This window comes from Eucyclogobius newberryi, unplaced genomic scaffold, assembly GCF_026437365.1.
Source record: "Eucyclogobius newberryi isolate DKJ021-1_F unplaced genomic scaffold, fEucNew1.0.hap1 SCAF_3, whole genome shotgun sequence".
NCBI lineage: Eukaryota > Metazoa > Chordata > Actinopteri > Gobiiformes > Gobiidae > Eucyclogobius > Eucyclogobius newberryi.
The window spans coordinates 34531971-34555332 of record NW_027315945.1 but is presented as its reverse complement, the minus strand read 5'-3'; the positions used below and the strand labels follow the sequence as shown (position 1 = coordinate 34555332).

At 41.7% G+C, this 23362-nt stretch overlaps 2 protein-coding genes across 2 annotated transcripts in view; both read right to left on the bottom strand.

Moving 5' to 3' along the window:
* Nucleotides 1–17492, bottom strand: part of vars1 (valyl-tRNA synthetase 1) — a 33040-nt gene extending 15548 nt beyond the window's left edge. Inside the window, exons 1-21 of the mRNA XM_072461695.1 lie at nucleotides 17396–17492; nucleotides 15528–15883; nucleotides 14013–14156; nucleotides 12837–13062; nucleotides 12028–12143; nucleotides 11880–11955; nucleotides 11624–11724; nucleotides 10845–10972; nucleotides 9409–9573; nucleotides 8048–8129; nucleotides 7848–7967; nucleotides 7122–7230; nucleotides 6732–6911; nucleotides 6519–6643; nucleotides 5649–5752; nucleotides 5417–5575; nucleotides 3981–4071; nucleotides 3799–3904; nucleotides 3658–3728; nucleotides 2197–2322; nucleotides 58–162 (exon numbers count right to left, since the gene is read on the bottom strand). Of these exons, the coding sequence (XP_072317796.1) occupies nucleotides 58–162; nucleotides 2197–2322; nucleotides 3658–3728; nucleotides 3799–3904; nucleotides 3981–4071; nucleotides 5417–5575; nucleotides 5649–5752; nucleotides 6519–6643; nucleotides 6732–6911; nucleotides 7122–7230; nucleotides 7848–7967; nucleotides 8048–8129; nucleotides 9409–9573; nucleotides 10845–10972; nucleotides 11624–11724; nucleotides 11880–11955; nucleotides 12028–12143; nucleotides 12837–13062; nucleotides 14013–14156; nucleotides 15528–15881 (2688 nt within the window). The 5' untranslated portion in view covers nucleotides 15882–15883; nucleotides 17396–17492. The remainder of the gene's footprint in view (nucleotides 1–57; nucleotides 163–2196; nucleotides 2323–3657; nucleotides 3729–3798; nucleotides 3905–3980; nucleotides 4072–5416; nucleotides 5576–5648; nucleotides 5753–6518; nucleotides 6644–6731; nucleotides 6912–7121; nucleotides 7231–7847; nucleotides 7968–8047; nucleotides 8130–9408; nucleotides 9574–10844; nucleotides 10973–11623; nucleotides 11725–11879; nucleotides 11956–12027; nucleotides 12144–12836; nucleotides 13063–14012; nucleotides 14157–15527; nucleotides 15884–17395) is intronic.
* Nucleotides 17493–18252: 760 nt separating this feature from the next.
* On the bottom strand, nucleotides 18253–22903 carry LOC140373939 (uncharacterized). The gene is made up of 3 exons (XM_072460687.1): nucleotides 22312–22903; nucleotides 21201–22055; nucleotides 18253–19700 (listed from the first exon to the last, which is right to left on the bottom strand). Exons 1-3 carry the CDS (start codon nucleotides 22594–22596, stop codon nucleotides 19137–19139), a joined length of 1704 nt encoding a protein of 567 aa, XP_072316788.1. The 5' UTR covers nucleotides 22597–22903; the 3' UTR covers nucleotides 18253–19136.
* Nucleotides 22904–23362: the final 459 nt, after the last annotated feature.

Sequence of the window (23362 nt, the reverse complement as noted above, 5' to 3'; positions counted from 1 at the left end):
AGGACGGAGCGCGTGTCGTGAGGCTGAAAATGGTGATGAGGTTGTTTTTTTTTTTACCTCCAGAGAAATCCCCGTAATGACGTCCAAGGGGTCGATAACGTTGCCCAGGGACTTGCTCATTTTCCGTCCGTGCGCGTCTCTCACCACCGCGTGCAAATAAACCTGCAAAAGACTAAAGTATTAGACTCCAACAAAGGCAACGTTATCATCTTATTACTATTTCACAGCAGGGACACGAGATTGTTTTGTTATTGCAGTTACACATCATGAAAAGTAGTATAGTTAAGAAATAATGACTGACCAAGTAGAGAAGCAAAAATATGTAAAGTGGTAAATATGGCTGCAAGGATTAATTAATCATTGTGATTAGTCGACTATTAAAATTATAATATTTTAGACAGACACATGTGAAAAGACATTGACCGTATTTTTTAATAGTTTTGGCCGAGGTGTGACTTGTACTTATTTATACTTATATACTTGTACTCTGGAGCGACTTATATGTGATATTATTTGTTATTTTCACATTTGCAACTGCATTTCATACTCCAGTGCATGTTTTTTCCTCTCCATTATGCATTTTTTGACTAGTTCGGAAAATACGGGAATTTAAATAATCATATTTTAAACAGAAACATGTGAAAAGACATTTAAATCACAAAGTGACATTATTACATACAAAAAGGCAATTTTTCATCGATTTTCATCAATAATACACTTGATTTGTAAATATTCTCCATCCAGAGGCCTCCAGTCTGTACATTTCACACTTTATTTAGTTACAAAATCTCCACGTGCATAGAAATTAATGATTGACTAGTCGCCTAATAAAATAATAATTGTTAGTTTCAGCCCTAAAAATAAGTAATTTCTGTTAAATCTTTACTGCAAAACGGGTAAATTAGTATTTTCTTTTGGTCTGTATAAGTCACACACATTTCTGTATGATAAAGCTGGTGAAACGTTCTATTAGTTGTAAATTAAAGTGAAGGATTTTTACTTTTGTTTAGTTACGGAGACTAATTATGAATAATGTAACAGACTGATGTTTCTTCTCTTTTAATAATCTTTATGGCTAAAACTGACTGCAGCGACATCTCTATAAGTGAATCATATGTCGCATGAGGCAGATGAGCAGCCGATGAAGTAAACAAATCATTTGACAATGAATAAAGATAAACACATTTACAACAGCTCCACGTGTCACAACAGCTCCACATGTCACAACAGCTCCACATGTCACAACAGCGCATTTTGAAGCTATAGACACGACAATAAATGACAGTGCAACCATTTTACGCATCTGACAATCAATATAAAGCAGGAGAATCCCAGTAAACACTTATTTAAATTTACAATGTCGTTAAAACAGATGAACAGCGGACTGAAGAGGTCATAGAAGTTACTTATTTAAATCTCCGCAGCTCAAACTCTTAAATAAATACAACTCTACATTCAATATTGAGCCCCAAAATGTACCGTTCCATTTATCGTTTATTTATTTAAGTAAAACATGTTCTTTAAAGTGACGTATGACAGGTTTTTATGATTTTCTAATGTTGACTTTATTTGGTGTATTTATACATATTATAGTTTTACACCAATCGAGCAGGTATTTGAGGAGAAAACATTGAAAAATCTGTAGAAAATGACAGGAAGTGACATCACACCAGAGACACTCATTCCAGTTAAAGTTTATGCATCAATTCAACAAAATAAAGAATTGTTTGACTCTCTAAACACAAATTCAACAAAATAAAGTCACCCTCATATATTTTTATGATGAATTTTGGCCCAGTATTTGCTGGGTAATTTCCTAGTGTGATGTCATCAATCACAAACAGGAAGTGAAATGATAAACATAAAAAAATTGCTATTCTGTGATGAAATGTTTATAATTTTTAGCCAAATTTGAAATATATTTATCTGAACTGCATTTTAGCACTTTAACTGTCAAAACGCAGACGCAACTCTCTCCAAACAAAAACGGCACAAAGATCAATATATTCTTCTACGATTGAGAGTGCCGTCGTCGATCGCAACGTCAAAGGACTTTTAGCCACAAATGTGATTATTTTTACATCCGTATCTCTAACGCTGCCTGACGACGAGTGTCCCTCCCCCAGAGTGACCGTTGGCCTTTTGCTCTCCTCTTCATTGCCACGGCAACAGCACAAAACCGGCGGGGAGACTCACCTCTTTGAAGGGGAGTTTCCCGGTGAGTTTGAGGCCCATCATCACCATCCGAGCGACCCAGAAGAACAGGATGTCGTGGCCCGTCTCGAGCAGCGTCCCGGGATAGAACACGCTCAGGTCCGTCGTCTAGGCAACGGAGGCAGAAAAGGAGAATAAACACGCTTTAGTTTCGACGAAAGAAGGATTTTTATACTGACGTTCTGACAATTATTGTAGTAAATCGACAAGACAAAAGGTGAGATTTTAAACACGTTTTCAACCAAATGGAGGTTTGAATGTGGCGACTGGAGGATTCTGGGTATAGACTATTTACAAATAAAGTGTGTTATTGGTGAAAATCTGAAATAGATCACACTTTGACATTTTGATAAAATAAATAAAATAAATAAAATAAATAAAATAAATAAAATAAATAAAATAAATAAAATAAATAAAATAAATAAAATAAATAAAATAAATAATAAATATTTTTTAAATCAAATAAAAAATAAAGCCTTGATGCTTTTCAAAGTCTATATAGTCCAGATAACGGTTAAAATTATTGATCAAACGTCCTGATGAGTCAAATTGTTTTCATTCACAGATGTTTGGATGTCTTTTTACGACGCCGATATTTAGAAAAACGTATTTATGATTTTTGGGGGCATCACATGATAATAACTATACCTAAATCAGCCGTAATAAAGCATGCAACAAGGCCTTTATTTGTAATGAACAGTTAATTAAGATGATTCAGGCTTAGTAACTGTAGTAGTTACGAAGCCGGATTCATTCTTAATAAACTGTTTCTTTTCCAAACAGAATAATGACAATATGTAAGGGTCAAGGACAAGCAACAGTGGAGAAAATGTGCTGAATTTTGGATTTTGTAGTTAAATTTGTTTTAATATTTTAGATTATTCCCCGGTTGAAAAATGTCCTTGAAATCAGAAGAAGAAAACTACAAAAAGTCAAAATGCTGCCTTATTCAGCATAATTAAAGTGTAGTGACTAAAAAAAGTGTGGACATTATTCGTTCATATTTTAGTTCGAACAACCAGGGATGTCTCGAAGTATGGGATTATACTAATCTTTCTTCATGGAGACGAGCGGGTGGAAATACCGGGACAAGTCGTGATTTCAAGTCATTTTCAAGACATTTAATGCCAAAGTGTGGAACATTCCGGGCAAAGCTTCACGGGGAAAATATATAGAGCATTTGACGACATCTTTAACATGGTTTACGTTAGAAAATTGTGTTATTTCACGTGATATTTTTAATAACCAATCATTAATAAAACCGCGTATAAATGATATTTTGTGTTGGAGAAGGACTTTGTTATTATTTACAAAACTGTTTTATAAAGTCTTAGGAGCGAAAGTGTGACTTCTGTGACCGTTAAAAACTGCATTAAAATGATCTTCTGTGGCCATATTCATTTATGCAAACACAAGGGCGGGGCTCATTCCGTCTCGTTTTACCTCGTTGGGCCATCCGAAGATCGAGAACGGGAAAATACCAGAGGAGAACCAGGTGTCCAGAACGTCCTCGTCTGAAAGCACATGAGGTCAGTAACTACAGGCAAACGGAGACGACGTTCAGCACATTTACACCCGCCGCACCTTGTCTGAGGGCGATTTTGTCGGGCGTCACGTTGAACCGTTTCGCCGCCTTCTCCCGCGCCTCGTCCTCCGTTCTGCCGCTCACCCAGTAATGGCCGTCCATGTCCTGCCGGAGACAAACGCGTTACTGGTTTTTCCAAGAGTGACCGGTGGACGATATTTCCAAAAGAGTCGGGGCTCACTTCTCCGGGTTTCACGGACGGGTCGCCGACGGTCACAAAGTACGCCGGGATCCTGTGGCCCCACCAGAGCTGCCGAGAGATGCACCAGTCTCTGAAGAGAAGGGGGCGTGTGCAGAGGAGAGGGAAAGGGGCGTGTGCAGAAGAGCGACATGATATTAAAGTGACGTGCGGCGGGATTTTATCATTTTCAAATTCTGACTTAATTTGGTGTATTTATATCTGTTGTACATGTAAATTATAGTTTTACACAAAATCGAGCAGGTTTTAGTGGTGAAAAAGTAGAAAAATCTGTAGGAAATAAACAGGAAGTGACATCGCACTCAAGTTTATGCATAATTTACACAAAGAAACAACTTTATTTTGACCAGTTCAATAATATTTCAACAAAATCAAATCAATTTGTTTTTGTAAAGCCCAAATTCACAACAACAGCTGCCTCTGAGGGCCACAGGGTGCTCCTCATATATTTTTATTTGTCAAATTTAAATAAAGAAAACATTGACAATAGCTGAGCGTTTGCAAGCTAATTTCCTACTGTGATGTCATAAATTACAAAAAGGGAGGACAATGATAATCCTTAGAAAAAGATATTCTGGGGCAAAATGTTAAATATATTTATCAAAATCTCTCTATTTCAGTTTAATGAGTGGTCCAACCGGTCATAAGTACTTTAAAGTCCAGGCAGGTGTCTCAACGCTAATGCTAACGCTAGTCAAGACTGTGGTGCTATTTTAACTTGAATAAATCCATTTGTTTTATGTTAGCATTAGCACTGCCTTAGTAAACACGGACATATTCTCCAGTGAAGCGTTTACAGACTTTAACGCTCTGTTATAATCCACCCGTGACTCGTAATCTTGAAGTATTGATTATTTGAGGACGGCGAAGAACGAGTGAGTCAAACTAAAGTAGCGCCGCGGGGCAGTGCACAAAGCCGACAGAGGCTAATATTTAAGATTAAGGCTCATCAAAGTGTGTTGAGCTGAGAAGAGTTCAGACAGTTACATAGGACTAGTTTTTGTGTTAAATGACATTGATTAAAAATGTTGTTTATGTTGATTTTACAAATGTCTGCACTCATTTACCTCTGGGATGTATTGTTTTTATTTGAGTTGCGCCAATTTTCTAATTTATCTTCAGGTTTTAGATATAATTTTTTAGTTTTTAAGTTGGACGTGGTCTGGGGGGGGGCCAAGGGTCGGGACTCGGTCTGGGGGGGCCACGGCTCGGGACTCGGTCTGGGGGGGCCACGGGTCGGGACACAGTCTGATGAGGATACCAAGTTTGGATTGGAGTAAAAAAAAAGACTTGAAACTCAAAAATGTATAGAAATTTGGAAATCAGCTCATTATTTTTCACATTAAGTTTCACATTTTGTTTTTCCCCCGATTCTAGACCTCTTTTGTCTCCATGAATCCGAGCTAAAGCAGCGTTACCTGATGTTATCCATCCAGTTGAACCAGGTCTTGATGTGGTGATCGGGGATGACTTTGAGTCGTCCTTCTCTCACGGCGTCTGCGGCCTGCTTTCCCATGTCGGCGCAGTTGACGTACCACTGCGGCTTCAGCAGAGGCTCCACGATGTCCTTCGACCGACTAAAACAGACGAGAAAACAAAGTCACCTAAAACTTACGCCACGTTCCCGCGTTAGAGCGTCTTTAAATGTACCTGCAGACTGGTACCACCATGGGATTGTCTTTGGTCTCCTTAAACTGTCCTCTGTCTTTCAAAGCCTGGAGCACTTGCTTTCTGGCCTCAAAACGCTTCATTCCCTGGAGAAATGGAAGACAAATGAAAGAATATAAGATTAGATTAGATAAAATGTCAAGTATTTTTGTCCCGGAAGAACACAACGTAAGAAAAACACATCGTAAAATAGACATAACTTTCTGTTTTAACTGTCAAAATAGTGTAAAATCTTCATATTACCAGTTCATCTAAATATTAAACGTTTGTGGACTAATAATATGCATGTATGTATTGGTATTGTATTATCAAAAATATGGCATCAAAAGTCTTAAAATATGATTAATAACATTCAAATTTGCCTAAAAGCAAAAGGGAACTACAATGACAAAGGTGTTTTTTCCATTTCTGTTCAGTCAAAAAGAAAAAAACACACAAAATCACAATCATTTTACAACATGAAAGTTATTAAAAACATGTGCGCGTTAACGCTTCTACCACTTTTTGAACATTCAACACGTCAAATGATTATTTCTATTGTACAATAATTTTTAGACACATTTTTAACACAAAAAACCATTGCAATAATATGAATATTTAACAAAAAAGTCTATTATTCATTTTATTTAACACTAGTGCTATTTTTGTTTTAAAGGGTCTTTTTGTGTGCATTTGGATGTGGCTTAATAGAGTGCGAGAGCAGAGAAGACGAAGAAGAGAAGATGAAGAAGAGAGGACGAGGTCAGACCGAGGCAGCTCATTTGCTGAAAGGACCAGGAGCGGCGGCCAGAAGTTTGACATTGCCAGAACGCGGTCGGGGCGCCAAGAACGATAATGAGTTCAGCACCGTACCAGGAAGGGCGGCGGCACGTTGATGAGCAGCCCGTTCTCGTCCAAAATGTTGATGAAGTCCAGATTGTGCCTCACGCCGACCTCGTAGTCGTTGTGGTCGTGAGCCGGGGTGATTTTCACGGCACCTGAGCGGCAAAAGAGCCAAATCAAGCTGACGGAAAAAACGCCTCGTAACCAACCGCCGACAGGACGACGACGGCGGCGCCAACTGACCTGTTCCGAAGTTCACGTCCACGAAGTCGTCGAACACGATGGGCATCTTGCGGTCGCAGAAGGGGTGGGCGACCGCTTTGCCCTTCAGGTGCTGGTACCTGGGGTCGCTCGGGTGCACGGCCACGGCGGTGTCGCCCAGCATGGTCTCGATACGGGTGGTGGCGACGATCACCTCCTCGTCTGGAAACGAAAGGATCACGAACAAAAGCGTCGTCAAAAGTTGTGCGCAAAATGCCGACGATCCCCTTTTGCCGACCTCAAAACTGTTCAGTACTTCGTTCTCAAAATCGCTTGTCTCCTCTTTGAACTAGGCTATGAATATCTGTTTAATAGTATTGCAAATATAAATGACACAAACTTGTTATCGATACTGGGGCCCTCGTGCTGTACCTGATCCGTCGATCTTGTAGGCGAAGGAAACGAGAACGCCGAACTCCACCTTCTCTTTGTAGCCAGGCACCGGCAGCAGCGTTCTGCCCTTCAGCTCCTTCTTGTCCACCTACGCACGAAAACAGAGAGCACAAAAGGTCAGTAAACGGTAAAGTGATCGAGAAAAAACGAATTAAAGTATAAATAAATTCACCAAACCTTTTCACTAAACCTCACTTTATAAAATAGTTGAATTTACAAGAAACACAGGGACTAGACCAGGGATATTCAACTTAATTTTACCACTACGGTTCCCAATACCATTTCAATACAAAACAATAACTAATGATAGATTATATTTTTGGAAGAAATAACACAATATAAAACAAAAGGCTTTACCAACAAGGACTAAACCAAGACCAAGCCCGGTCTAAACTAGAGCCAACCCATAATTAAACTAGTAAACAAGCTTTTTGTTTTAAATATATAATTGGAAACTGGGTCGTGGGCCAGATTAAATCGTTTGGCGGGCCCGATATAGCCCACAGGCCTCATGTTGAACAGCCCTGGACTAGATCCAGGCATAACCTCGTGCAGGAACAAGAATAAAACTGTATAAAATTGATGTAAAAAGCTTGACCGGCAGTCGAGAGCTACAGCACTAAGCTTCAGCACAAAGATATGGAGTACGATCTACAATTACTGCTTCATTTTGAGCGTAAATATGACAAAACGTCTGCCTCTTGCCTCGATGTCGGAGATGGCCGAGTTGAGCGTGCAGGACCAGTTAACCAGCCTCTTGCTCCTGTAGATCACTCCGTCCTCGTGCAGGCGGACGAACGCTTCTTGGACGGCGTAGGAAAGTTTCTGAAACGGGGCACAAAACGTGGAATTACTTACCGTCAAAAACGAACGACAACAATTCCACGTACGCAAAGGAAACTTACGGGGTCCATTGTGAAGCAGGCTCGGTCCCAGTCCAGCGACGAGCCGAGTTTCTTCAGCTGGTGGTAGATTCTGTCGCCCTTCCTGAAAAGACCATTGTTAGATCAACTTTGAGGCTTTTTATTAGAGCTGTGTATGACTAAAAAAGTTATTGGTCGACTTGAGACGTGTCCTGGCCATCGATTAGTTGTATAAAAAGCAATTTGACCATGTATTTGACCTAAACTGCACTCGTGAGACCACAAATTACAGCAAAAACAACTATTTATGTAGAAAAGTACAAGTAAACAGTGTGTTTATCTGTAAAAAAAAGGGCAGTGTATGAGAGATAATAGTCATATTCACTCCCAAATCACTCATAGCTTCTCGTTTCTGTTGTTCTATAGAAACCTCTATTATGTACATAAAGAGTCAATCCAGTTTTTTTTGCATTATTTGGATTTTCATTATTATGAATTTCATTAATATGCATCAGGAATGTGATAAACTGTGTCCTTAAATGTCTTGATTGAAACATACATTTAACTACTTTACGCCCTCGTTTGGAAGAACACAAAAGAAGAGTGCTTTTTTTCATTCAAGATGATTCTATTTATAGATGACAGACTCTATATTCCCATTGGGCTCCGGGACAACAACTGCCAGATCCATTATTTGTTACATCTCACGTCGCATTAGTCACTTTTCATAAAGCACATGTCAGTACAAGCTGCACAGGACGGATGATTCTGTCAGACACAAATGACAGACGGATAAAACTAAATTAAAACTGACTGAATAAAAGCACCAAGACCACAAGCATAAATAACATAAAATAAATAAATAAAAATAATAATTAAAAATAAATGTGTTAAGAGCCAGTGCAAACAGCTGAGTATTTCCTGTTGTGTGAAGCACTTAGAATTTGCCTTGTGTACGAATTTTGCGCCACAAATAAACTTGCCCCTGCCCTTGCCCCTGCCCCTGCCCTTGCCCCTGCCCCTACCCTTGCCCCTACCCTTGCCCCTACCCTTGCCCCTACCCTTGCCCCTACCCTTGCCCCTACCCTTGCCCCTACCCTTGCCCCTACCCTTGCCCCTACCCTTGCCCCTACCCTTGCCCACTGCCCTTGCCCACTGCCCTTGCCCCTGCCTTACCCCTGCCCTTGTCCCTGGCCCACTAACCTTGCCCCTGGCCCTCAGCCCTTGCTCCTGGCCCTCAGCCCTTGCCCCTACCTTGCCCCTGGCCCACTGCCCTTGCCCCTGGCCCACTGCCCTTGCCCCTGGCCCACTGCCCTTGCCCACTGCCCTTGCCCCTAGCCCACTGCCCTTGCCCCTGGCCCACTGCCCTTGCCCCTGGCCCACTGCCCTGCGGCTTCACTTACTCATTCTTCCACTTCCAGACTTCCTGGATGAAGCTCTCTCGGCCCAGGTCGTGTCGGCTCATCCCTCTTTCCCTCATGAGCTTCTTCTCCACGACGACCTGAGTGGCGATCCCGGCGTGATCGCAGCCCGGGTTCCACAGCGTCGTCTCGCCTTTCATTCTGTGCCTGGAAAAAGCAAGACACCAAACATCTAAAAAGTCCTAGTCTCCATAGAGATGCCACTGTTTTCCCAAAACTTCCCACTTATACTCGTCATGATAATGTACTACAGCAACTCATCGTTCAGTAAATAAGGGATGGAACCATCATTTTGGAGGCTCAATATTTAAGTTTGTTTGTTTGAGTTTGTCATTTCTTTGCACTAGTGGGGACAGTTTTATCATGACAGTTTTATCATGACTTGTGCTGTATATGGCTCATTATAAATACTAACAAACTACTTAAAAAGGGACCGTACCCCATTTTGTCCCGGCATTGAAATAAAATCAGTGCAGGAACATTGTACAAGCAACTCTTAAGAGTCAAAATGAGGCCGCAGTGTGCTGTGTGCATCAATTTATGACAGGAAGTGCACTGTTAGCATGCTAATTGTTGCTAATGATCTCATTGCAGTGAATAGTTAAGATGTTCAGGATATGTGAGAAAGTGAAGATTACAGTTTAAACCAACTAGATCTGATTTTAAAGGCGGCATGGACGATTTTTCGGCGATTTGAGAACACAGGCGGAAGTGCACATGCGCACTCCCCCGTGCGGACTGATACAACACACACGTGCGTTTGTTTATTAGCGCGACGGAGCGCATCGCATCGCTCGTCTCCCGTAGATTTCTGTCCACTTCTGCGTCAGCTCGAACTGTCTTTCTCCGTCTTCATTTTGCCCTGTACACTGAGGGAACTATATTATGATAGATCCATGCGCTTAGGCACGCGGAAACGTGGGGACGAGCCTGACGCGGCTGCAGGTGAGCGATAGGTGCGTTTTATGATTGATACGTGGCAGGACAAATGATTTATCCACGCCACGAGGAAATATGATAAAAAATTTGCTGAAAAAAATCGTCCATTCCACCTTTAAGACCGTAAGAATCAGGTACAGCACCTTTAAGAGTTTAAACTCTGCTCTTTACTTGTGCCTCATCTTTTAAAACTAAATCCTACATTAAAAAAGGGTTAGAAGTAGTGGTAGTAAAAGTAGTTTAAATGTTTATCGTGATATTTTCTATCGCACTTTAAAATACTATACAGAACTAGCTGCACAGTATGGCTTTAAATGTTTCCATCTCCATGAAGACCAGCAGTTGTGGAGTTGAGCTTACAGGTCAGATCCGTGGAGAGCACTAATAAATGATCTTGCATTTGTGCAAACATTAAACACACATGTTTATTCAGAAGGTCGAATGCACAAACTGGATGATAAGTGTTTAATGAGCAGTACCATCTGGTGAGACAGTCCTGGATGGCGTTTGTCAGGGCGTGGCCCAGATGAAGAGATCCAGTCACATTTGGAGGAGGGATGCACATCATGAACGTACCGCGAGGATTCGGTTCAGAAATGTCCTCTCTCTGCAGAAGAAACAAATCCAATGAAGGCAGCACAATCCTGGAGTTAGAGGGTGATGAAGATGTGCCCTGATGCTGCAGCGATCAACTATTCAAAACTAAGTACCGTATTTTTCTGACTATAAGTCGCACCGGAGTATAAGTTGCCGAAAAATGCATAATAGAGAAGAAAAAAAACATATATAAGTTGCACGGAGTATAAGTATAAGTCGCACCCCGGGCCAAAAAAATTAAAAAAGGTGCAACTTGTAGTCCGGAAAATACGGTACTTGTACTCCGGAGCAACTTATATGCGATATTATTTGTTATTTTCACACTTGCAATCGCATTTCATACTCCAGTGCAACTTACATATGTTTTTTTTTCTTCTCTATTATACATTTTTTGGCTGGTGCGACTTATACTCCGGAAAATACGGTATTATATCTCCTGAATGGGCCAAAGTGTCCAAGTATCTTTTGTTACCTTTTATATTTTGAAATTTCAACAAGCATTTTATTGTATTTTTACCTTTTGTTTTTATATTGTCATTTGTGAGCTACTGTGTCCTTAGAGTCAATCAAGTTTTTCCAAAAGGCTGTTAAAACTCTTGAATACGTTCATGTGCATCTTATGAACACACAGACTTCTTTATTGAGCGTGTGACGTTCATACCCCATATTCAGGCTTGAAGAATCCCTGCTTCTCCCACCAGGGATACCAGGCGGCCTCCACGTACTGCGGGCTGTACGAGTCTGGGAGAGGGCTGACCACGTCTACAAAACATTTTAGTGCACAACTTAACACCTTTAATTGAACAAACAGATGCACACATTAATATTCATGACGACCAGCAGGAGACACAGTGCACCTTGATAATAAACAATGAAAGCACACGTGCTTAAAGCTTGTTTTGTTAGTTCTTTATTACCTTTCTTCTCCCCAGGCTGAGTCGAGACGGTGTAACTGATCACCCCGATCTCTTTCTTCTCAGGTTTGGCCTTTTTCTGAGGAACAAAACAAAGAAACCATGTTAAAAATGCATTAAGCACATGACTGACCCTTTGCTGTGGCTCTACCTCTGCCGCGGGCTGGGTCTTCTTCTTCGCCTCCATTTCTTTTTTCTGTTGAAACTTCTCCAACTTCTCTCGTTTTTTCGCCTCCTTTTTCAGCTGAGCCTCAGTTTTTGGAGGTCCTGCAATAAGCAAACAGCTGAGCGATCCACTGAAGCGCTGCATGGTTTCAAATGGTTTGCCATAGAGAGTGGGGCAATTTCAAACTATTGATCTCTATTTTACTCTTTAGACAATATTTGAACGTGCACAAAACACTGCTTGACTGTAAAATTAACCAAAAAAGGAAGAAATATCACACAATATTCTAATTTTGCATTTCTTCAAAACGACAACTGCAATATTATCAATTTTTCATCTACTTCTTCCACCTTTACTAACATTAATATTCTTTTCTGTTGCTGTGGATGTATAAACACAGGGTAATGGTTATATTGCCTTCACCAATGTTGGAAATCTGCATCTTAATCTTTAGCCTCTTTTAAAAGGTGCACTATGGAACTTTTCTGATGGAGGGACTGACAGCTGCTGGTCTCTATGGAGACGTTATTGTTTTACCTGGTGTGAGAATCAGAATATAGTATTATTGCAATTGTCAGGGAACAATTTCACAAACTAGGACGGTGCTTTGGCAACATTGTTCAATACAAAACAACAAATATACGTAAAATATAAACTATGATAAAAATAAAATGTGACTTAATATAAATAAAAAATATACAAAGCTCAAAAATCAGGGATCAACTACTTTGACTAATTAATCTTACAAAGATTAGGGTAAAATGTGGAATAAAGCTTGATAAAAGTATCCATACCATTTGTTGCTCCAGCATCACCAGCAGCATTAGCATTAGCAGCATTTGCCGCATTAGCATTAGCAGCATTAGCACTGTCTGCAGTGTGTGTTTGGGGTGTGACCGACCCCATCTTCTCACACAAACTTATCTTTCCCAAAACCTTCACAAACTGAGGCTGGTTTATGCAGGTCGTGAACCACCTCGTGACATTGGTCAAAACTTTACGGTCTTGAGGCTCCAGCACCTGAGAACAAACAGGACCAGTCAGAAAAACATTAAAAGAAAAACAAAATACTGCTGGTAACTATGGATCTTAATTTGCCAATTTATTCAATATTAAAACTACTATGATTAGGGATGTCAAGATGATTTACATAATTGATCATTGTGATTATTCAAGTCACAACTTAATCGCAAAAAAATAATAATTTCATTTCAATCCATGCACAAGAAAGTTAAAGGTTGAATGGATGATTTTTTTGTCCCAAATCTGAGTCTTATTTCCTCGTGGCATGGACGGCCGATTAGTCCTGCCACGTGTCAATCATAGAACGCACCTACCGCTCACCTGCAGCCTCGTGCGGCTCGTCCTCATGAGAGCAGCATGTTTCCCCGTGTCTAAGCGCATGGATCTATCATAATATAGTTCCCTCAGTGTACGGGACAAAATTAAGACGGAGAAAGACAGTTCGAGCTCAGAAGAGACGAAAATTTACGGAGACGAGAGATGCGATGCGCTGCGCTAATAAACAAACGCACTTTGCTTTTCTCTGCTTCCGCACGGGGGGAGTGGCATGCGCACTTCCGCTCGAGTTCTCAGATCGTCCATTACGCCTTTAAAAGTAAAGTGCTTTTTTATCGTGTTTCATGTCACAATATCATAAAGTTTGATTTGACGAGGCCAGTGACATCATTGATTGTGATATTTCTTCACACAATAATAGAAACACTGACATTTTATATTTTGACATCCCTTGACACGATTACATTTTTGGTTTTATCCTAAACTGAGGCTCGTCTGGTCTCGATTTAGACTTTATATAACGTAAATCAAAGTCGTTTACATGATTTAACATCATAACGTAACCGCTTTTACCACAAACTGCATATCGTAATGTTACAACGCCGTTTTTGTCACAATATTTACAGATACAGCTGAACATAATACAGTCATCCACGTGGAACTGTACTCACGTATTTGAACGGTAGAAGAACGGCACAGGCCACGGCCATATCAGCCAAAGTGAGGCCTTCTCCCACCAGGAAGGTCTTTGGCTCCAGCGTTTGGTTCAGCATTTTCAGGACACGCATCAACTCGGCTCGAGAACTTTGCTGCAGCTGAAGACGGAGTACAAGATATCAGAGTAAATACTTGTACTAAATGACCACACGTCTTCTATTATCCCACTACAAATGTTCAAACTTGAATTTCTCCAATGAATGCACCAATTCAACGAATGGAATTGCCCGTTTTGATCTGTTAAATTTAAGTTAGACAAATCGTAGCTCTTATGAATATATGTATGCATTTCCTCATTATTTCAGCATACAATTAGTGCTTGATAGTTATTTTTGACAGAATACAACCGTTACATTACCCCACGAGTATCTACACTTGAATGTTGATCGAGAAGTGAGCGATGTGGACAAAAATGAATGAGCCCAATAACGATATTCAGATGATATTATGTAAATCCAACTAAAATGTGTTGAAACATGGCATTAAATGTATTAACTGAGGCTTACGTATCAGATAAATGTGACACGTCTGTCAAATTAACCACAAAAGTGCAGAAATAACAACACAGTTTACATCACTTTTCATTATTACTTAAACAATGTAGTCTTCAAAAAAAACATTCAAAAAAGTATCCACAATTTGATATATTGTGCAGCTCTATGTGGATGTTTTGTCACAATTTTATGATAAATAAAATGGACATATCTTATATAAACCCTCTTCAACATAAATTATTTACTTTGGATCAAGATAATTAAGAATGGAAAAAGGTGGCAATGATATTTTAAATTTTTAAAAACATTTAAAATTTTAAATAGAATCTAGATTTATGACTTGGATACAAGTTTCAATATCTTAAGGGTGGAGCTATATTGACAAAAAGAAATAAGGGTGGAGCTATATTGACGAAAAATATTGGCATCATCTCAATAATAATATTCAGACAACAATCAATGCATCAGAAATGTGCCAAAAGTGCAATAAAAAAGAAAAGGAAATGTGCAAAATAAATACCACTTAAAAAAATTTAAAAAGAAATGTGCCAAAATGTCCCTGTAAATATCTTCAAGGTTCAAGTTTCACACACAACTTGAATGGACCAGAAAATTAACCCTTAAACAGGCAGAAATATCACTTTATATCCTTGTTTGGAGATTACACTAAATGCAGGTCTTTTTTTAGGTCATTTTAAATATTTTGCTATATAAAATATAGCGATATTCTAATTTTAAAACGTCTAAAACAACTATTGCCATTTTACAAAACATTTTGATACACCCCTGTCTCACCTCTATAAAGTTTCTCAGTTTCCTTTTTGTATTTTTTAATGATTTGTTTTGTTCCTTGGCTTCATCAGATAGCACAACGTGAAATGGGGATGAGAGAGGGATGGACGTCGCAGTAACTTGTCCAGATCCAGATTCAAACTCGCAACTCACTATTTCAAACCTCCGCGCGACCCGTCTCACCTTCTTATCCATCCCCATGACGCCGAGGAGCGGGAAGACCACCGCGCATGCCACGGGGATCAGCTCGTTGTCGGCGAAGCTGAGCCACTGCCACACCAGGCTCTGCTGCTTCACGTCGCCCCCGACGCGTCCACCCTGCGACGCCAAGTACCAGGCCACGGCGTTGGACCCGCTCAGCGCCGCCGAGCCCTCGCCGGGATCCGGGACCAGCGCGGGTCTGGAGCGGGCGTTCAGAGCGGTGGGGGGGTCATCTGTGACCACACGGGGCCGCGCCGACGGGCAGAACTCCGCCGCGATCAGCGCCAGGAGACTGCGGAAGTCCTCGGGGTGAGGGGAAACGTACAGCGTAGCCATCCCTGACCAGACAGAACACAATAAGACAAACAAACAAACAAACAAACAAACAAACACAAGTCACACGGCCAGAAACAAATCAGATAACCTAAAAAAAGTGTCAGATTTTTCGAGCGTTTACTTGCACAACAGAAATCTGATCACGTGTCGGTAAAATAGTGGATTTTTTGGAATAATTGTTGTATTTTTTGTTTTTTTCATTTTGCTAGTGCTTTTATTTTACCCCCTCTTCTGTTATTTTGTTGTTGAGTTTGTGTTTGTTCTATGTTCTGATGAAAAATAAAATAGTAAAAGAAGAAGAATTGTTGCATTTGGAAGACAATCTTTATGTGGAAATTGTATTGACGAATTTGATATTGAATTGAATATTTGTTGTGTTTTTTTTAAAGATAATTGCTGTGAATGAATTGCTGACTTATCTAGTGTTTATTGAAGAGGTGTTTGATACGTTTGCTTCCGTCTAAACCTGCCCAAGGATTACAAATAGTAAACGGCTCGTACTATACGCCTGTTCAAGATGACATTACGATAATCTGATAACTCCAGAAATCAGACAACAATCACAGATTGGGCTGCATTTACAAATCTGACAACTTACATTCGACAAGAGTGATAATTCTGTGAGCGTTCATGAGGGAAATTATGCACAAAAGGAAAACGTTAAAGACTATTTATCCGACACGGTCACCGGGTGATCAGGTTTCTCTCGGACATGTAAACAAACACAGAATTATTGGTTTATCAGATTCTTGCTGTAAACTACCCAGTGTTTAGTTTCACTTTCTCTTAATTTTGGGACCAGAACAATTTAGACATCGTTCCCCACATTTATCTTCAACATTTATTAATTTAGAAAGACTTTTTACATAGATTTGTTTACACGGTTAAGGGTAGACCTCTATAAAGTACAGACCAACAATAAAACAAGTTTAAATACTAGAATATAGCCACTCCTACATCAATAATAAACATGATGCTAGCCTAGTTGCTACTTTAAATTTTCTCGTTTGCTATTGCCAAAATTTTATTGGATTATTTTGCTAACATTTATCTTGGCATTTAAATTAGTAGATGCATTTGTTGTCCTATGTATGAATGTTATAGTTTCCCGTTTATTTATATCTTATTAGCCGTTTTGAACATTATAAAACGTGTTTGACTTGATAAACCGGGTCAAATCACCTGTCAAGACGAGATCAAGCTACTTAATTTAGCCTCTGATACTGCTACTACTACTACTTCTACTTCTTCTTTAGTGTTTTATGGCGGTTGGTATCCAAATGTTACGTTATTCTTACGTTATGTTATTCTTATTCTGTAGTTGTTATAGTTGCTTTTCTCGTCTTCTTCTAGCCTCTGCTACACAACAACAACAACATAGATAAGTCTGCTACACAACAACAAGACAAGTTTGAACCGGCGCAGCAAAGACAAGTCCCGTCACCTTTACACATTAGTTATGACGCTTTTATCGGTGTTAGCACTTTAAAACGGACCGGAGGAGCAGCACGTACCTTTGAATGAACACGAGTCGCGTCAGCTTTAGCAGAGAGAAGCCGCACGCCGCCGCATGAGCTCAAGTCCCGCCCCCTCGCGACTGATGCAACTAAAACTTCCGGGTTCGGGAGGCGTTTCCGCTTTTTTTAGGAAGTGACGCCATTAAGGCTACACAAAGTAAAATCTCTAAATACTGTGATTAAAATAAATCACTTATTATATAAATATAATTATAATGTTAGGCTTTGTCCTGCTATGATTTGATGATAGGGTTTCCTTTGCATTATAGCATTTGTTTACATTTGTTTTACATTTTATTTCCAGGTGGGACGAAGTTTGCAAGTCTCAAGTCTTTGCCCTCGAGTCAAAGTAAAAAAATAAAGTCTAAAGAATAAAGTCTAGGGAATAAAGTCCAGGGAATAAAGTCTAGAGAATAAAGTCTAAAGAATAAAGTCTAAGATGTAGAGGAAAGCGTCTACAACAACAGTAGCTACAGCAGAAGAATAAAGTCTGAAGTCTATGTAGAACTACAGTAGGTGGTGGTAATGTAACACTTGGATACCGACCGCCATAAAACACTGAAGACGACGAAGTCAATGTCAAGTCCTAGTGCATTATATCAAGTAAAGTCTCAAGTCTGACTCAAGTCCAAGTCCACGCCTCTGTATTTGTCTAATACACAAGTTTTTAATGTTTACTGACACATCACTAAAACTCACACAGTATTACAGTGACACAGTACTTTTATGTAATACACGTACACCACAGAGGCCTTCCTGCTTACCACCTTTTGTAGAGCAATTTGGAAAATACGGGGAACACAACGTTAGTGACCAGAAAGAGACGACGCAATTGATGTATTTTTGTTCAGTATTTTATCCAAATGTACAGACGCAAAATAAATCAGAACAGTTGTAAACAAAATTTCTTTTAGTAAAGCAAGCCTTGAGGAAAAGGTTGTTCAAGAGTCATTTCGGTTTGTTCGCAGGCCTCCATAAAAATAAAAGTTAATTTAGGCTTCTTAAAGTTTTAACACTAGGAGACAATCTCAGTAAAAGAATCAGTGCATTTAATGAAGCAGGTCCAGGTTTGTGACCTCATTAGCAGTGGTTCAAAACTGCATTCACACTTCCACACCCTCCACCAAAACAAGAACTAAACCAGAACTAAACCGGGACTAAACCGGGACTAAACCGGGACTAAACCGGGACTAGACCGGGACTAGACCGGGACTAGACCGGGACTAGACCAAGAAAAGACCAAGACTAGGCCGGGACTAGACCAGGACTAGACCAGGACTAAACCAGGACTAAACCAGGACTAAACCAGAACTAAACCAGAACTAAACCAGGACTAAACCAGGACTAAACCAGAACTAAACCAGAACTAAACCAGAACTAAACCAGAACTAAACCAGGACTAAACCAGGACTAAACCAGGAAAAGACTAGGACTAGACTGAGACTAAACCAGGAAAAGACCGGGACTAGACCGGGACTAGACCAGCACTAGACCAGCACTAGACCAGCACTAGAACAGCACTAGACCAGCACTAGACCAGGAAAAGACGAAGACTAGACCGGAACTAAACCAGGACTAGACCAGGACCAGACCAGGACTAGAGGAGGGCCAAACCACATCTATACAATCAGACTGGAACTCAAACCGGGACCAAACCGGGACCAAACCGGGACCAAACCAGACAAGTGTGAGCGCAGCCTGAAATGACACGTTATGGCATAACAATTCTATCTGAACCTCAGTCAGATTTTTCCGGAAGCACCGCTGCGACGAGGTCAAAGGTCTCTGCACTTCTTTCTTCATACGCATCACCTGCAAAGCCATTCACGACGACATCCAACACACCCGTCCCAATCCTCCATCCAATGACGAAAACGTTCCCTACCCCCTTCCCGCTTTTCCACGCCAGTTTGCCAAACCCTTTACCGACAGCGCTCGCCTGCCCGCCCAACTCCCCCACGACCGTCACGACATAGTCCCCGCTCTGTCTCGCCAGCCTGCGTCCAAAAAACTTGGTAGCCCACCAGGAGTTCCCCGCCACGTCTCCGAATATCCCCAACGTGTCGCCGGCCAGCGTCCCGATCCCGGTGACGCCGACGCAGCAGCTGTCGACGAGCGCGCCCCCCATCGAGGAGACCACGTAGTACACTCGGGAGAAGCACGCCTCGCACACGCCGTAGACCAGGTCGAAGGCGGAGCCGACCCAGGAGAACACGTCCGAGATCAGGAGGTGGAAGACCGAGTAGGTGTCGCCGGGTAGAGCGCAGAGGACGCCCAGATCCTCTTGGAGAACGTACGAAACCTACGGGAACAAAAAGAGGAGGGAAAACAAAAACATTAGCATATCAAAACTGGCAGCAACACCTGAAGGGTAAATACCTCCAGCAAGACACGCCTCATTCCATCGGCTGGGTGGAGTAGATAAGAACAAGTAAAAGTATTCAAAACAGGAGAAGTGAATGTTGCAATAGCAGCAGTAGTAGTAAATTATTCTGTTTTTATTTGATTTTAAAATAAATGCATCCTGGCGTTTTTTCCCCCCAATTCAATTCCTATGTTAATCCAAAAACGGTCGTTCCATGTGATCGTTCATGTTTATGGAGGACACGTCGATCCTGCAGCTGATTTTATTCAAAGTTAGATAGGGTAAGGCAAAGTTTAAGAGGTTGCAAGTTCTTTCCGGAGCTGCACGTCGCACTTTTTCAATCAAACGTGTAGTAATGTACAAGTGATGTGATCGAATGACTATTTTTTTGTTAATTAGACTGTTAAACCAATCCGATTACATATAAAGAGCATGAGACGGCACAAAGCCAAGTTACAGGTCATATCAGCGGAAAGGAGCACGAATGAGTGTGTTTCAAGCCGTAAAACAACTGTAACTGAATGCAGAAAGGTTAGCTAGATAGTAAGTTTATTTAGAATGTTAGTTTATTTGGACAGTGTACACGTTATTGTCCCCGTAGGCAAATATATCCTCTGCATTTGACTCGTCTTTCAATGTCGCTGGGTTAAAATGGCTTGCTCAGGAGCGTCAGGACCGACCTCGCCTGGAGAATTTTGATTAGAAATGTATTTGTTCCAGCATTAACATCAAATATTAAGGTGGAAAAGAGGACATAATATCTACAAAAACAGTTTCTCCTCCGCTGCAGTTGGACTTGTGAACACTTTATAACACTTTAATAATTTAATAACTCAACGACTCTTTATCTATTCGTTCTGCCAGTTTTGTTCTGTCCATACTTATCTGAACATCTCGTTTTCAGCATCGTTTACCATCGTTTTATGTGGCACCGTAGCTATCGCCGAAGTGAGTTCCTCGTTTGTGTTTTTTTTAACCACGAATCGTGGCAATAAATCATTTCTGATTCTCAAGCCAACATTTAACTGTTTTGCAATAAGCTTGTTGTATTGTTATTTATCTGTATGTATCTTCTAAAATATCAAGCAAAACTAGAGGAAACTGAAGAATGTTACTCTACAAAAGAATATTTAATTATACTGTAATGTTGATTTTCCTCCTGATTTAAAGGATTTTGAGGACTTTATCCATTCAAAAGATATAATAGTTTGACGTGCCATTGGTTGAAATCAGTGAAAAAGCACAACAACATCTTCCTGAATAAAACTACTCAGATAAAAATGTGTTCAAACGCGCCTTTAAATGCATTAGTCGAGGTTTAACGATCAGACAAACGTGCTGTCCCATGCATACTCTGAAGGAACAGAGGCTTTTAACATCGACAGACCCTTTGTCAATGACCCATCGATACCCTGCCGTTGGCATGTCCTGCCTCACCTTTCCGGGCAGTTCCGTGATGGTGGACACGACGGGACGCAGCGGGGCTTTGAGGACGTACAGCGCGGTGGACAGGACGTAGAGGAACGTGCTGGTGGAGTTGGCGTCCTCCTCCTGCTCCTCCGCAGTCTCCGAGCTCACGGGGGGATCTGCCGCAGTCCGAGTGTCCGATGACTCCGAGGGTGAAGCCGACTCCGAGGATGTCACTTCCGATTCCTCGCCGTCAGGGGAAACTTGAGCCCTTTTTGCAGATTCGGTGACTGCAGAGGCGACCGACTGCTCAGTGCTGCCCTCCGTCTGCTTGCTGTTCCATTCCGTCTCGCCATTAGCTGCAGTCAGTTCTTCAGTTTGGGCATTTTGAGCAGGAGCAGCCTCTGAAGCCTCTGAAGCCTTTGAAGCCTCTGAGCTCACGGTCTGGGCCTTACTCTGAGAGGCCATTGCCAGATCTGCTCCGCTCGATCGTCCGCAGGCCTCAGAGAACAGCTCGGTCACTCCTAACACATCCTCCAGCTCCGTCACAGACACTTGCCTCTCCTCTTCCTCGCCGTCTCTGATGAAGGCCACACTGGAGCCGTCTTCCCCTCCCGGAGTGGCGCAGCAGGCGGCGGCCCACAGAAGCTTGGTCTGACACAGTTCGGCCTCATGTCCCAGAGCGCTGAGTCGTCCAGCTCCGATCAGGACGTACAGATCGCCGCCCGAGGTCTGGCACTGGGGCAGGACTCTGGTTTGGACCAGAGTGGTGACGGTGGAGTCCCACTGCTGGAGATGTGAGGCTGCGGGAGACAGCTCCGGCTCCTCACTGTCCCCTTTGAGCAGAGCCGGGACCACCACTTCCACAGCTCCCTCTTCTTTACTCTGTGAAAATAACATCAGGTTAAAATGAAAGAGGCACAATACAAAAGCAAATGGAGCATAAAGTAAACACTCTTCACTTTGAAAAGATTTGATAAATCAATCAAACTGGTTCTGATTCAATCACACTCTTATCAGTCAGTCTGATAAACATCACTAGTGTACTTTTCACTCTCACTAAACAACACTAGAATGACTTGCATATTACTGTGAATCTAAAAAGACCTAATATTTTGAATCCATTTAGTTTTGATCTTACCTCAGGCCCTGCTCCTCCCTCTGCTGTGCTAGCTGCCGGCCCATTGCTCAGATGGAAGGCAGAGTAGACAGCACTGCCACAGATCGGCTGGTACAAAGTGGCGAATGTCTGCCCCCCTGGTCTGGTGTGGCACAGGGCCTGCCCGTCGTAGCTGCCCTGGGGCGGGCTCTGTCTGTAGAAGCTGTGGCTGCAGTGAGGAAAGCCAGAGGCCTGGGCTGGAGTCAGGCCTGAGCCGAGCAGAGCCAGCAGCCACAGAGCAGCTGCACTGACAGCAGCAGGACACATGGTGGTGTGAGCTCAGATCCCCCTCTCTCTCCACACGCTGGAGGGAGAGGCTTATGGATTATCCAGCAGCGTCCGGTTGGAGTTGAAAAAGAAGGTGGAAATGCAGGAGAGGTTAAGGTGGTATCTTGCTGTTCCTGCTTCTTCTTTGCATTTCTCCTGGACACGGGCTGTGCACAGAGTGAGTCTCTAGTGCAAGCACAATCTTGCTGACTGTCTCATTTCCTTTCCCCTGACAGCCTCACCTCTTCTGTCAGTCCCACCCTTTCTGCCTCTCCTTCTGGCTGTGGGCGTTCCCCCCCCTCCCTCTGACTCTCCATGGTTACACCTGTGACTCTCACTGCTTTAGGTACAGCACCACATCCCGCACCCTCTTCTTACCTGTAAGTCTGCATTCCAAACACAACGTGAAGCTCGATCCGGACAATATGCTGTGGTTCTTTTACCCGTGAAACGCACATTCCTCACACTGTCTGAGAAGCAGGTTTGGCATGAAATCTGCTTCTCGGACAGTTTGAGGATCAGCATGAAAAACAAATGGGGTTCTGAAAACAACAGCTGACAGTGCCAAAGTGCACTCAGGTAAAGCATTCAGTCATAAGTCTGTCAAATTCCTACAGAAATGCCAGTTGTAACATGACCTTTTTGAGTTATATTTGAACATCGCTGACAACATTTGAGCTTGTGGAAGAAAATGAGGCTTGACAACCTTTTATAATGAAAACAGAAGGAAAATGCCCTCTAAGCAAAGGCTGCATGTAACAGCTCA